Here is a 15,867-nt window from a genome sequence, read left to right on the forward strand (position 1 = left end):
AAATGAAAAGATAGTATAGAGAGTTCTCAAATACCCCACACTCAGTTTCCTCTACATCTTACAGTAGTATGGTACATTTGTTATTGATGAGCCAACGTTGTTACATTAGTTTTCTTTGGTTTGTACCTAATACCCTCTTTCTGCTTCAGGATCCCATCTAGAACATCATATTACAGTTAGTCATCCTGTCTCTTTCTACTCCTCTTGTCTGTGACAGATTTTCCTTGTTTTTGTTGACCTTGACAATTTTGAGGAGTGCTGGTCAGATATATTGTAGGATGTGCCTCAATTGGGATTTGTCTTACGATTTGTCTGGACTGGAGTGATGGGTATTTGGGAGGAAGGTCACAGAGCTACAGTGCCATTTTCTTCACATCACATCAAGGGTGTACACTACCAGCACGATGTATGACTGGATGTTGATGTGAATTTCCTTGCTGAAGTAGTGTTTGTTAGGTTTCTCCACTGTAAAGTTCTTCTGTTTCCCTTCTTTCCATACTTACCTCTTTAAAAGGAAGTCAGTATCTGCAGCCTATAGTTAAGGAGTGTAGTTATGCTCACCTTTTTTTTTTTTTTAATGAAGTAGCTACATATTTTATTTGGAATTCTTCTGCAAGAGATGTCTCTTCTCCACAATTATTAATCAATTCATTTATTTATGTCAGTGTGAACTCATGTATATTTATTTTATACTTGGGGTTATAACAATACATTTTGTTACTCATATCATTCCAACTTTGACCATGGGGAGCTCTTTCATTTGGGTCCTGTGCCCCATTGACATCACCTCTTCCCCTCCCCCTGCTTTTTTTTTGAGGACTTCCCTACTTTCTGTCACTTGACACTACAAGATGCTCCAGGCTCATTTGTATATTTTCTTTCCTGGGCCTAGAGTCAGCCATTTCTCCCAGGAGCCCTGGTTCTTTTTATTGTACAGTGGTGTTATAAACCAGGATCTGAGTAATTAGGGAATCCTACATTTTCATTAGTAATGCATTTATCAACCATTTCTCTCATGGGAGTGCAAACTACTAATCCTCCAATTAATTGACATATACTAGCATCATTCATTCCATGAGAATTAATGAAGTATTGATAGTAACGAACTAGCACAAAGGCAGGTAGATTATTTCTTTAGACAATATATCAGAAGCTATATTGCAGTTTATCTCCAGAATTGTTTGAGAAGTTTAATTATCCCTGTGCAGAAAAGAGTTAACATAGTACTCCTGACTGCTTGTACTTAAAACGGCCTCCAAAGTTGCCCCTTGGCTGGCATCTGGGAACTTGGACATCAGGAGGGTTCCCACCGTTAACAGATATGAGTGGCTCGCTGTGTCTCAAGTGTTTGTACAAGCAATATAATTTATGCAAACCCCCACATTCCTTCTGGGAGCCTGAAATTTGGGTATGTGCCAGGCAAGGGGTGCCTGTATACAGCCCCCAATAAAACCCTGATGTTGAGTCTCTAAGGAGCTTCTATGATGGACAACATTTCCCACAATTTGTTACAACTTGTTGCTTAAAGAATGAGCACATCCTGTGTGACTCCACTGGGAGAGGAATCTTGGAAGCTTGCATCTGGTTTACCACAGACTTTGCCCATGTGCCTTTTCTCTGTGCTGGTTATACTTTGCATCCTTTCACTGTTAATAAATTATAATCATGAGTATGATCCTGGGAGTTCTCCCAATGAGCTACCAAAATTAAGGATAGTTTTGAGGACCCCCAACACAATGCCCTAATCTACTTTTAAAAGAATCCTAATTCAAGACATCTGTAACAACTGATTACAATTGTAACTTATGATAGAGGTTATAGTGTTGTAGCATAGCAATAGAACCTTTAACTGGGCATACAGCTACCCACTTACAGACATTTTCTCCTTTGCAGTTGTGGCCACGTGAATAGGTTCTGGCCAATGAGATGCAAGCAGAGTGAGATGTGTGTATATGGGACAGGAAATTATATGGAAAAGTATGCCTTTACCTTTCCCTCTCTTGCTTTTTCTGGCTGGTATGTAGACATGATGACAGAAATTGGAGCCACCATGTTTTTCACAAGATGGGAGCCACATGTTGAGGATGGCTGGTCCTCTACATAGAAGGAGTCTGGAGCCCTCAATGACTTGCAGAGGAGAGCCACCATATCAGTTATCTTATTTAGCCCACCTCACCAGGAGGGTAGATCTACTTTCTTGCATTCATGACTCATATGTATTACGTTGCCCTGTTTGTTAGCTGGTTCAATCACAAACTGAAGTTATAATAACATTAACTGATCGTCTTTCTCACCAATCCTATATACTCGACTACACTGAGCAAGACATCACTGATCAAGAGTTTTAGAATTTAAGTATTAAAAGTTTTAAAATTTCAGAAACTTATGTGTGCCATCACTTAAATGAAATTTTACTATTTCACATGTCATTCTCCAAAGAATGTGATGATTTACGAGGCCTATTGGGAATATTCAGGCAGCTGATTTAACCACCATTTAAATAGCACACAGAAATACTCAGTATAATGGATTGCAGAGCTTGATTAACTTTATCTTGACTTATGTTCTTCTGAATTGCAAGTATCCTTGGAGAAAGTAGCTATTAATCTTTGGTTAGTTGCCATGTCAGCATATAAAAAAACATTTGTTCAAGAGAAACACTTTCATGTCTGACTGTGTTTTCACATTTCTGTACCAAGGGTAAGGGCAAAGCAATATTTAAGATGTGCTAGTCAAAAACTGTTACTATCAAGAACATAACTGCAAGATGTAGGGAGATTTCAGATTCCATGATAACTCAGGCAACAGGTTAGAGGAATTCGGACAGAAATTAACATTCTGGCCCATAGGAGTTTCCAAAGGAATGGCAGGGCAATGGGAATCCTAGAGATGCAGACTCTGTGTATTGTCTTCTCCCAACATTGGCAAACCCCTCTGCACCATAAAAGTAGCTTAGTTTGGGGGATGAGGAAAGAGGGTGTTTTTCACTTGTTGCTAAAAATGCCACCCGTGGAAGGTATAAAAACCCTTGCTTTCTAGTATAGACATTTAACAATTTATCATATATTTGGTGCTTACTCTGTACCAAGCATACCAAGAGTCAAGGGTACTGAGATGAATGAAACTGATCATGCCCTTAAGAGAGAAGATTTTGAGGTAGTGTTTTTCAAACTATAGGGTGAGTACAAATTAGCTGGGGAACTTGTTCCTATCTACAACCACTTAGTAGTCAGAGATGTAGGTGAAAGATTAGCCATTTATTAATAATAGAGTTAATAATTGTTAGAGTTGGGTGATGTGTGTATTTGGGTTTATTGTGCCATTGTATTTTTTCACTTGTGTGAAAATTTCCATAATAAATAATTTTTTGAATTCTTGGGAATTTCTTATAAATTATCAAGACTGTAGCATTTTTAATTTACAAATATATTTGTTCTTACTCCAACATGGGAGACCAAGAACATTATAGAGCAATTTTTTATCATACAGCTGACCTAAATCACACACATTACCATAATCACACACACTTTGAGACAGATAATGTGTTGTTCATCTTTTGATTAGTGATACATGAATTGGTAAGCAGCTTGTTCCAAAATTATACTGGCAGCAAAAGACACTTGTTTGATTCTAACAAATTTCCAAAAGTAGTTTTACACTCAAATCACTTGGAAATACTAATTTGACTAAAATATTTAAAACCTTTTTAAGAAATTGACAAAAATATAGGACAGAGGAATACGTCAAGATAAATAGAATAAATAATCTAGACACTAAAAAAAAACCCCAAAAACCCTCAAGTTGTGGTGTACATCTGAAGGCAAGAATTATGCTCTACTACACGTGAAACATGAATAAAGTTGCAAAGTAGTGAAATCAAGTGGTCATCTTTTTAATAAGCCTTATTATAAATTATGCTCTCATTGTTAAAACTTTAAACAATATAATTGAATATTAAATGAATAGATAAATAGAGGTTGTCTTTAGCCTCAATTTAAGAGATCACACATCCAGTTGTTGAATAGAAATACTCTTTTTGTCTCCACAATGTTTTTATTTTTAACTTGAGACTCCTTCACAAATCCGAAGACCCTAAAACACTCTGCCTACATTCTCCAGTGCCAATAATTGGCTAGAGCTGAGTAGTACCTGCCCGCTGTAATGAATGTTCACAACAGTTTGTGTATGTTCTTTATACTTGAATATCAGTTCGCATTGGTATAAAACTCTTAGGTCACATTTTCTTGCTTTGAATGTTAAATATGTCAGTCTGTTTTCTTCAACCACAAAGGGGTTGTTGTAGAAAGCTCTGATGACAATTTGATATCATTTCCCCTATAAATGATTCTTTTTCAGTCTAGATACAAAATGAATATTCAAAGATTTTCTTTACAATACCTCAGTTTTACTAGAATAAGTCTTAGTGTTGATCATTTTGGGTCATTTTTTACAGGTACACAGTGTGCTTTTCAATATATATTATTAAGGTTTGTTTTTTTGTTTTTACTTGAAGAAAATTTTCTTGGATTCTAGGTTTTTAATATTTGTTCTGTTCCATTGATTTGGTTCTCTTCTTTGGGTACCCACCTAGTATACATCAGTAGGAACTTTGATTATCTTCTGTATCTATCATTTTCAAATCCTTTTCTCCTCTTTCTTCATTCTTTTTGAATTTTAACATTTCCTCCTTTTAATCTTTGGTTTCTTTTAAGACATTATTTGTTATTTTCACTTGTTCTTGTGTTCCTTCATGTTTATGCTTCTTTAAAATTTTAAATATTATATCCTGAGTTCCCTCATTTTTTCCCCTCATAAACTTTTTGTTTCACTGAATAAAGCACATTTAAAAATGAAGAAAACTCCTAGACCCAAATAGGTAACAGTGAAGTTACTACTGCAATAATAAATGCTTCGTACGCATATTCGTATTAAATCAAAAGAGCAGACACTTCAAATGCTCTACATTAGATACGTATCTGGAGGCAGAGAAAGAGCAGAAGTCTGAGTGAAAGTCATACAGTCATCGCCTGATGCCCTCTATCTCACACTCAAAACCACTGGAAGTTGTGTGACTTCTAGAATTAGAGGTATGTTCCTCTTTGTTCAAGTGAACCTTTCTCCTGATATTAATGATTAGAACAAAGGCAATAGTTACAGAAGAGGTATTCCATTGATAAATATAAAACAATATCAGAACATCAAAGAGGAGGTGACATAGAAAATCTTGTCTTTTCAAATATCAGAAGCTTTTACATTATAGTTCTACGGCAGTGGAGTAAGCTCTACCTCCCAAAGACTTAATCCAAAAACTTTCTGTTGATATTTGTACCAAACAAGCTCACCATACTTGTGACACCATTCCTGAACTATGAGATCCAGCTGGCTTTTTAGAGTATTGCAAACCTTTATTTTATGATCTCTGTCATGGATTTCAACACTGACAGCTATTTACTCAGACAGGTAGGCCTCCTGATCAATTTAGACATCAGCAGCTTTGGTTGGCAATTTTGTATGTCGGGATCACTTTTTGCACTTTGGCTTTTACCAGAAGGTGGTCCTGATTCCTGCAATGAACCGTCATTAGGGGCTACAGCAACTAGTACAAATCCTGGAGGACCAGCGTTTCCAGCACCCAATGCCTGGGTGTATTTTATACCACCTTGCTTGAGTGTCTGTTTTGCTTCACTTGGTCAGTAATCAGGTTATTTCTGGCTCAGAGGACTTTTGAACTTGCTTGCTTCATCAAGTTGGACATCTAAATTTCCTTCTGCTGCATAACCTGCATTTCTTCCTTTTCATAATATTCCATAATGTTCAGTCTTTTTGTTTGCACAAGACAACCTTTCTTATGTTTTACATTGCTTTTGCTTCTATTTATTCTGCCTTATCAGTGGCTTCTTTCAATGGAAGCAAGCATGTCCACATTGTTGAGGGCCTTTGCGAAGACAAAGCTAGCCTAAGAATAATGGGCTGAAGTGGATGTTTGAAGGGACTTTCCTTCATGTCTGTTAGCTTATTTTGAAATATTAGATTTTACAGTTTCACAATTTGTTGGTGTGTCTTTCTGAAGTTTTTTCATCATGGTTTGTGGGTTCTTTTACTTATAATTTTGTATGACATTTATTTACAATTTTTTTCTATTCCATATTTTGAAAATAATTTTCCAACACTCTTATAATGGAGTAGTTCCAACAAGTTCCAATACTGATTCCTTCCCTATAGTGTTTAACCATGCTCAATGTTCTTTTCCATTTAAAAAGTAAGCCAAACCAAACTGAAAAAAATTCCTCTTTCCACCCATCTCACTCCCTTCATCTACTAGCCTATCTTGCTTCACTTCAAAGTGAAGCATCTCTAAAACATTGTCTATGCTTAGTATTTTCAAATATCCATGTCTCATTCATTCTACAACCCACAACATTCTAGCTTCTGCTCTTATGTCTCTCACTGAAAGTGCTTTCACTGTGCACTTTAAAATACGGACCACTTCTTTTTTCATGGGTTTCCATGACACAATCTTCCTATGTCTCTAGTTCATCCTTCTCAGTCTTTTTGCAAGCTTCATTTTGGTTTGTATTTCCCTTAAATGTTGATGTTCCTTAGGGTTTCCTAAGCAATCTTTCCTTCTCATTGCCAGCACTCTATGGTTGCTGTCATCAGTTCCTAAGATTGTAATGATCATATGATGTAAGAAACATAGTTGACATTGTTTTTAAACATGAAGTTGTTGGAATTGCAAAGCTTGTCTTGTTTAAATAAAGAGAAAGACAAAATAAATGTGCTAATGGATCCTGATTAACAATCTATTTCATGCCAATTAAATACCAGTGGAATGACATAACCATGTCATTAGTTTTATAGTTAGTATCTTGGTCATCAAAATGCCAGGTACATATTGCAATGTAGATGTATAAGAGTCAATTCTTAACAATAAACAATCTAACAGATACAATTTCATGCAATATTGATGCAGTTCATAAATGCATTATCATAATAAACAAACAACCAAAAAAACTTAGCAGTATCTATTGCCTTGACATAATTATCTCCATCCAAAGGAGATAATGGTGATAAAATACCTTTGTAATTAAAACTGAAAACATAGAAAAGTTTTTTGTGTCTTTCTTGGAAAACAGTCCAGTAATTTGTATTTACGAGATATGGCACCTCTATAGGTAAATTGAACATGGCCTTCACCCCACCTGGCTAGTGCTATCTATTCTTTGTGCATTTATGATATCTGATTTATAAATATTATTAAATCTCCTTTACTCTAAAACCTGTGCAAGTTATTCTCCATTTGTTCATCCAGGTATGTTTCCTGCCCTGTCTCCCTTGCTTTATGCCATGAGACATTGTCACCTGTACCCCTATGGCTTGTCCAATGGGAGAAGACCTGCGGGAGATATAGCAAAGGAGGACAGCAAGGCCAGGGCATTTCTTCTTTGCCCCCTCCCTGCTCCATGCCATACTCTGGCAGCAGCCATGTCCCTCCTCAACTACAGGTTCTGTGGGCAGTGCCTCCCACTGGGTTCCCTTGGCACCGTTTCCTACTCTTGACTTTGTAGTCCTAGGCATAATTTTGTATTCTCTATTCATTTATTCACTGGATATCTATCTATCTATTGGTATCTATCTATCTATTGATTATCTATCTATCTATCTATCTATCTATCTATCTATCTATCTACCTACCTACCTATATCTCTACCTACATAGATAGATAAATATAGATAGATATATATAGATATAGATAGATAGATACGTACATGATTATATACATAAAATCACGTTATTGAAGTTATAAATTTGATTATAATTATTTAATCTTACAGTATCTGAGAATCATATGTTAAAATTACCAACTAAAAATGTTGATGTATTCACTTTTCCTGTCATTCTTTTACTTATTGTTTTATGTATTTGGGAGAAATTTAATTAGTGTCTATGTGTTTAAAAATAATATTATCTCCTTAACACTTTTACTGGTAAATATTTCTTCATAACCTCCTTCATTAACCTTAAATTCTACTTAATCTGATATTGAAACTACTAGCCTAGCTTTCTTTTTATTCATATGTGCCTGATACATTTTATTCTATTTGTTTCCATTCTTTCTATATCCTTTTGTTTTAAAAGTGATTCTGTAAACAACACATTCCAGGATCTTTAACTCTTTATTTTTGGTTAATTAGAGTAACTAATTTACATTTATTATAGTTACTGTTTGGAGTTACTTTCACCAACTATTTTAAGTTTTCTATTTATCACACTTTACTTTTGTTTTCTTTCATTTGTTTTTTAATTTTTATTCCTTTTCCTTTTCCACAAGATAGATCAATCATGGTTGGTGGGTTCTTTTACTTATAATTTTGTATGACATTTATTTACAATTTTTTTCTATTCCTTATTTTGAAAATAATTTTCCAACACTCTTATAATGGAGTTTGAAAGTCATACATTGTATATCTGGCTTTCTAGTAGTCATCCCTTATTTTTTCCCTTCATCTTTGTCTCCATCTCCCAAGTTTGAGAAAACTTTCATTAGTATCTACAGCAAGAGAAACTAACTCCTAGAACATATAAATAATATTCTAAATCTTTTGCCTTCGTCAGGTCCTTAGCTTTTGAAATCTGAAAGCTAAGAATAGACTCTTTTGTTATATGTGCTCTGCTGCGTCCTCCTTTCCCTGAAGCAGTGAAGATGCGGTGTTCTGGCTGCCCTGGATAGGGAACATGGACAATAGGGGGAAACCCTGTTATTATTTCTAGATTTCATTCAGTCACAAATGCTTGTGCTCTGTTTTCCATCTGCAGTCAGAACTCCATCACAATTTATAGGAGACAGTCTATGATTTTCTAATATTTTATAATTAATGGGTGGATATATTTAGTATGTTTTCCTGAAAATAGCTAATTAAATTATTTGGTATATCACCTCTGTGATATTAAAACTACCCTCTTAATCTTTGGTTTTTCAATTCGATTTTGCTATTTGTTCAATTCAACTCCTTCTTTCACTCAATATTAAGACTCTATTAAGTGTCAGCTACTGTGCTTCCTGCTGGAGAAAATATGGCACAAAATAAACAATCCTTTACTCAAGATGCTCTTTCTGTAGTGGGTAACATAGACAAATCACCCAATAATTACAAAGAATGCGATAACAGCTCTAATAGTGGAATGTGTTTTTTTTTTTTTTTAATAGATCAAAGAAGAGAGGACCATTAACTCTAACTGGGGAAGTAAGAAATATCTTCACAGAAGAGATGCCTTTTGAGTTGGGTCTTAAACAATGAACAAATATTTAAGTAGTGAAGGATGGGGAATTTTAAGTTGTGGGGTGGTCGGAAGCAAGTGCAATCAGGCAGACAAAGAAGTCTATGATGCCCCATTAAGACAATAGATGTATAATACATTTGAAAATGGAGAGATTGTCTGGAAGAGAGAGTAGGGGAGAGAGGAGCAGCAAATATAAGACTAGAAAAATTTTTACTTTGAGGTTTTAGGAAATGTATCCTTATCTAGAGAATTTTAAGCAGGGAAGAAAAGTAGATGTTGAGGGGCACAGAATGGGAGGGAGGGAGGGAGAAAGGGAAAGAAAGAGGGGGAGGAGGACACACTTAGAAACAAGCTTAGAGATTTCAACAATCCTTTGCAGTCTTATACCACCACACTAGCATATCAGGCCCTCATGTTTATCATATAGTATACATTTTTTAAACTAGGATTTGACTGGATGTTGCAACTTTTAATTCATGCTGATACCATTAATTTAGATTGGGATTTAGAGGAGCACTTTTTTTTAAAAAAAAGTATGTGTTCACTTTTGGATATCATAGGTAGAGGTGATTATGAGACTACTCAGGAAATATTTTTTGCAGATTGTTGGAAATCTTTTCCATGACCATATTCTTTGGTTCATTTTCGGGGGAAAGGGAGTGTGGAAGGGTTTGGGGTCAGAGGTTGACTTATGGCCCCACCATTTGTCATCATAGATCTATGATGTAAACATCATAGACCAGCATAATGTGTGTAATATCTACCAAACATCTTTAAATTATATCTTGTCCTCTTCTGTTTTTCCAAATTCAAGTGATCAAGTATATAATTGAGCACATTTTATGTGTATACTATTCTCTAAGGTTCTGCAGGTGATACAACAGTTGTAAGAAACCTATAGCTTACCATCTAGTTCATGCAAGTAGTAAGTCAAATGTATAAATGATGATAAAACAAGTTGTATACTATATAACATATATTACATTAAATATTGTATAATAAATTTATTCGGTAGGATAGATTAACAATAAGGTAGTAAACAACTCTATAATCTCAGTGGTTTAACAGAAGAAAAATGTTTATTTCTTACTCATAAGAAGTGTGCTGTGTGCCTGGGAGTTTCTCCAGGACAGCTGTCATCCGTGTGTTGGCTCAGCATTCTGGGCTGCTTTGATTCCAAGGAACTTCCTTGTGGACCTGTTGCTTCTATGATGACCGATGGAGGGTAAGAGTGGGGCTGGAAAGCAAGATAGGCTGGAGCCTTGACTACTGTTAGCCAAATGCTTCTACTTAAAATGTGATCCAAGTCACTTCTGCTCACATTTCACCCCCAAAACAAGCCTTATGACTGTGCCTACCTTGAAGAGTGCAGGGAAGAGCTATCTTCTCATGTGTCAGGATGCAGAGAGGATCAGGCATTGGTAAACAGTAATAATGCTTATTAATGCATCGTAAGATAAACATCACAAAAAGTTACAAAGAAAAGGCTAAGAGCATTCCAACACAGGAAGTAATCACATTTAGGATGTCATGTAATAAAAAACATTTCTTCTGTTTTTCTGTCAATAAGTGAAAGCTGTTTATTGCTTCACTTTCTTTTTTTTATTTTTTATTTTAATTTATTAGTTTCAGGTGTACAAGACAAGGTAATGCTTAGACGTTCATCATTTATATCCCTCACACTGTGAACCCCCCTCCCCCATCCACTATCCCTCCGACCTCACACTGAGCCATCACATTATATATATAAAATTATAGTTGGCATTCATTAATGTTTAGCTTCTGGTGTACAGTGCCATGATCAGGCATCTACAGTATCCCTGAGGTGGTCTCCCAAATGGGACGCGTGTCCATCGGATACCCAACAAAATCTTTACAACATTATTGAATACCTTCCCCAAATTAATTTTCAAAAACCCTGAGGCCATCTTGTGGTTACCAGCAGCTTCCTAATCCCTTCACCTTTCCCCTTATCCTTACTTTCTTTTACCAATGGGAAATGGCCTGCTGGGGCTCCAAATTCAATCCTTGCTCCAAAGCTGGTTGATTTGGTATAATCAACAAGACTTCCATGCTCTCCCCAGAACTTTGTTCTTTCCTTTCTCTTTTATAGAACTTAGGTATGTGGCCTAGAGAAATGGGATCTGTATGAGAGTTTCTGGTAGGTAGGGTTCTGTAAGGTTTCAGTCTACATTCCACGAACTTTTCACTGCTTGTTGAAGACATGTCTATTTTGCGCAAAGGTGTGGGGGAGTGGTTAACCAAATGTCTAAACCTAAGCAATTAATGTCTCAATCTTAGACCTTAGATGTTTAGCCACAAGAGAGCCATCAGGGTGCACTCAGAAACTCAGTATAGAAATCATGGCAGTTGATCATAGTGATCTTACATAAGTAGAATACAATATAGTCCCAGGGCTTTATAGAAAGTCAGAATACCATTAAACTAAAAACAATGAGAAATCTGGGTTTTCGTTCTTTCCGTAAACGTTGGAGAAACTTAGGAAATTTCAGTGTCTTTCCCATCAATTTTGTTGATCTCTTATCTGATTGTTAATTATAATTCAGTCAGAGTAAAAGAGAAGTCACGAGTTTAATTCGCTAAAATGAATAAATCTCTTTCTGTTTTAAAATTAGAATGATCAATTTGTCCTCCCAATTTTTTCAGTTCCTCGGAAATAGATATCACTACTTATAAAAGAGTGAAATATCTCTACATTAGTTATGAATGGGTATATATAATTAATAAAAGATACTTTTTCCCATATTTTAAGAAGATGGCTGCAGTTAAGAGCTAGGAAGATTCATATTTCTCATACAATGTTATATTTTAAAGTGAAATTGGAATTGAAATATTTTATTGTCATACTATAATTTAAAACACGAGTACTTTTTGAAATTACTAGGAAGATTCAGACATTATTATGCAATCTTTAAAAGGGATTGAAACCATTAGTAATAAAAAAATAATACATAAAACTAAATAAATAATGAAAATCAAATGAAACAAAACCCAAAAAACTCAGCGCCCTATTGAGAGTGTCCCCCTCTCCAGGGGGCAGCAGAGATGCCCAGGAGAGGAGGGAGATCCCTGCGACCCGGCGAGTCCTGCATGGTCCGGGCTGCGCCCGCGCCAGGGGCAGGACTGCCGCCCCAGGGGCGGATTGGAGGGGCGGGCTGGGGAGGGGCTGGAGAAGGGGGGACTTCACAGATATGCTTTCCTAGGCGACGCTCTCCGCCCCCCGAACGGGAGGCGGGGTGGCTGCGCGATTACAGAAGCAGCCTGGAAGGAAGGAAGGCGCGAGGGAGGGACGGGAACAGTTGGAGGAGGAGCAGCAAGCTGGGCTGTGGCCACCGGAGGGGTGCGGCCCCCGCGAAGCCACGTTTTGTTTTTATTTTCCGTTCGAATAGTTCTTGCTGGCTCTTCCCGAAGGCTGACGGCGTCGTAGCCCGACGGCCCCGACCTTCCAGGTGACAGCCGGTCACCCCGGTAGGAGTCAGCTCCGCCCCCAGCCACCCCCTCCCGCCCACGGCCCATTCCCCGCCCAGGTGCCCAGTGCCGGCCCAGAGCGAGCGCGGCGGCCGCAGCGGCTCTGCAGCGCTGGAGCGGGCGGCCGGCGGCGGTGGCGCGGGGCCCTCGGCGTTGTCCTCTGACCCTGAGCCGCGGTGGAGGAAGAGGGAAGTCTGGCCTCTGTGCTCGAGCCCGAGGAAGGAGGATGACGATTTAACTCGCTGTCTCCTGCCAGTCCAGCGGCCGGGCGCAGCCTTGGCGCCCGGAGCTCCAGCCGCGCCCGGGAAAGTGCCGCATGGGGCAGGGCCGCTGAAGCGCGGAGTTCGGGGTCGCGCCGAGGCGGGCGCAGGCGCCGGTGCGGCGGTTGGCACAGTTTCGGCGGCACCTTCAGCGCGGGAGTTGGGGGCGCGGCGCGCCTCTCCGGCTGCCTCGGTGCCCTCGGGAGGCGCGCGTTATGGAGCCCCCCAGCTGCATTCAGGATGAGCCGTTCCCGCACCCCCTGGAGCCCGCGCCGGGCGCCCCTGCGCAGCCGGGCCCGGGGAAGCCGGGCGACAAGCGGTTCCGGCTGTGGTACGTGGGGGGGTCGTGCCTGGACCGAAGGACCACGCTGCCCATGCTGCCCTGGCTCATGGCCGAGATCCGTCGGCGTAGCCAGAAGCCCGAGACCGGCAGCTGCGGGGCGCAGGCGGCCCGCGAGGTGCTCTTGGTACTCAGTGCGCCCTTTCTACGCTGCGTCCCCGCGCCAGGCCCGGGGCCGACAGGGGGCTCTGGCCCCGCGGCCGCGCAGCCCAACCCGGCCGTGTTCATTTTCGAGCACAAGGCGCAGCACATCTCGCGCTTCATCCACAACAGCCACGATCTCACCTACTTTGCCTACCTGATCAAGGCCCAGCCCGACGATCCCGAATCGCAGATGGCTTGCCATGTTTTCCGCGCCACAGACCCCAATCAGGCAAGACGGCTGCTCGGCGGCGCGGGGGAGGGTCCGGCGCACCCTGGAGGAGGAGCAGGGCTGCAGGCGCAGGGACCTCATAGTGAGGACCGGCTGGTCGGGCTGCTGGCGCGCGCACTCCACGTGGCGCGTTTGAGCGTCCTCTGCTCCCGCTCCTCAGACCCTGAGTCTTGGAGTTAGCGTTCACGGGCGGGTGGGACCCGACGTCGCGCAGGAGCAGGGGACTGGGAGGGAGCTGAGAGTGGTCCGGGACCGTGCAGAAGCGGGCGAGCCCTGGAAGGATGCGAGGAGCAGCGTGCGTCCCGGGAGGGTCGCGGTGTCTGGGGTGTGATTGGAGATGGCATGCCTGGCCTGGGCCTTGCGTGAATGCGTGTGTGTGTTTAAGAGGGAATGCGGGAGAGGGTTGGGTTTCTAGAGGCCCTGCACTCACTCACCGTCTGGGTGGAGCCCTACCTCAGAACCCATTTGGAGGGTCGTGTCCTAGTTACTGCAGCACCTGCAGGTCTGGGGTCTGGTAGGCTGTTTCGGAGCGGGGCTTAGGAAGAGTTACTACCTAGAGGTCAGATTGTAGGCAAAGTACGAATCTACATTTAAATGTTGAGTGGCAAGCCCCCTTTTTAAAAAAGTTCAGTATCTGCTTTGGTGATTTGAAAATCAGTGGTATGGGAGAAGTCGAAATCTGTTTTCTAGTATCACTTCTCCAGAGTTTACTAAATCGGACGTCTGTTACCAAACAGTGGATTTTTACTTCCTTAAAAACAGGCGCAGTCCTTTACCTAACGGAGAGAGGAATCTGAACAAATCTCTGCCACACTGATTATGTCTTTGAAAACAGGTTTAGAAAATGTGTGAAGAGTTTTTGTCGTATCAAAAGCCTCCAAAATGCTATTATAAAAGTAGTTATTTAATGTTTGCATGGAACTATAGATTCTTTTGAAAAAGTGTCTATAAAGTTTCAGTTGCACCATGTGACTGTTCTGCTGGTAGCTGGGAAATTAATAGATGAGAAAAATATCCTACCATGTTTCCCGAAAATAAGCCGGACAATCAGCTCTAATGTGTCTTTTGGAGCAAAAATTAATATAAAACCCGGTCTTATTTTACTGTAATATAAGACTGGGTATAATATAGTATAATATAATATAATATAATATAATATACTGGGTCTTATATTAATTTTTGCCCCAAAAGACGCATTAGAGCTGATTGTCTGGCTAGGTCTTATTTTTGGTGACACGGTATAAATAAGGCTTTAATTAACAAAATTCATTATTCTCATATCTATCAGTTTGTCCAGTAAGTTTCTCACAAGAGGCCTGTAACTGAATTGAAGAAAATAAAAGCTCACTGTATTAGATTTAATTAGTTACTTTGTAAACTAGTTTAATATCTTCACACTCACAAGTCCCAATGTGAAGAGAGCAATTTTAACTTATATGACCACGATTATATTTATGGTAAGACATTTTATTAAAATTTATCCTAAGATCCTAAACATCAGTAAAATGAACTTCATTTTATGCTTATTTGTTCAAAACTTATTTTTTAAAATCTTTCACCTATGTTGAAATTGGAGTTCAGCATGCTTTTTATTTCTGAAAGTTATCCCTGTCTTTGATTCTGTCAGTAAGGAGGAAAAGAATTGCATTTTTTCAGGATGTTAAGAAACATTTAATAATTCTTGGTGGTTTATGTTAGTTTTTTGTTTCTGTTTTTTACCTTTAGATCTAATACATGACATATCATTGATAATTTTATTGATGGTTAAAGTTTCTTTGTGAGTCATGGCACCTTGAATTCTCTACACTGGTTGTGAGTCCCTCCTGGACTCTGGTAGATCTATTTAAAATCATCCCCTTTTATTTACCTTCATTATATACCGAAGGTGCCAAAAAAATATATATACACATGACTTGTATTCATTTTTTGTTATTGGTATATATTGAGTATTACAATTTCAATACAGTGTTTTCCTTTCTTAAAATGTGTATACATTTTCTTGACACTCTCTAAATTTAGGTGTTAGAGGCTGAACGTGCTAAAATAATAATATGCTTAAGTTCATTTCCCCCTTTTGGTCCTGTAGGGTCAGTAGAAGCCATATGGCTTTTTGATTAAAACAA

The 15,867-nt window shown here is 39.3% G+C and overlaps 1 protein-coding gene across 7 annotated transcripts in view; it reads left to right on the plus strand.

The window, feature by feature from the left end:
• Positions 1-12,581: 12,581 nt before the first annotated feature.
• TBC1D4 (TBC1 domain family member 4) overlaps positions 12,582-15,867 on the plus strand; it is a 179,915-nt gene continuing 176,629 nt past the window's right edge. For 6 of the 7 annotated variants that reach the window (XM_081045577.1, XM_081045579.1, XM_081045581.1 and 3 more), the window contains exon 1: positions 12,587-13,744. In XM_081045577.1, coding sequence (XP_080901703.1) covers positions 13,247-13,744 — 498 coding nt within the window. In that variant the 5' untranslated portion in view covers positions 12,587-13,246. Of the gene's footprint in view, positions 13,745-15,867 lie in introns of all 7 variants that reach the window. The other variant, XM_081045580.1, reaches the window with a different exon arrangement.

Source organism: Rhinolophus hipposideros, assembly GCF_964194185.1.
Source record: "Rhinolophus hipposideros genome assembly, chromosome: 4".
In the NCBI taxonomy this organism is placed as follows: domain Eukaryota; kingdom Metazoa; phylum Chordata; class Mammalia; order Chiroptera; family Rhinolophidae; genus Rhinolophus; species Rhinolophus hipposideros.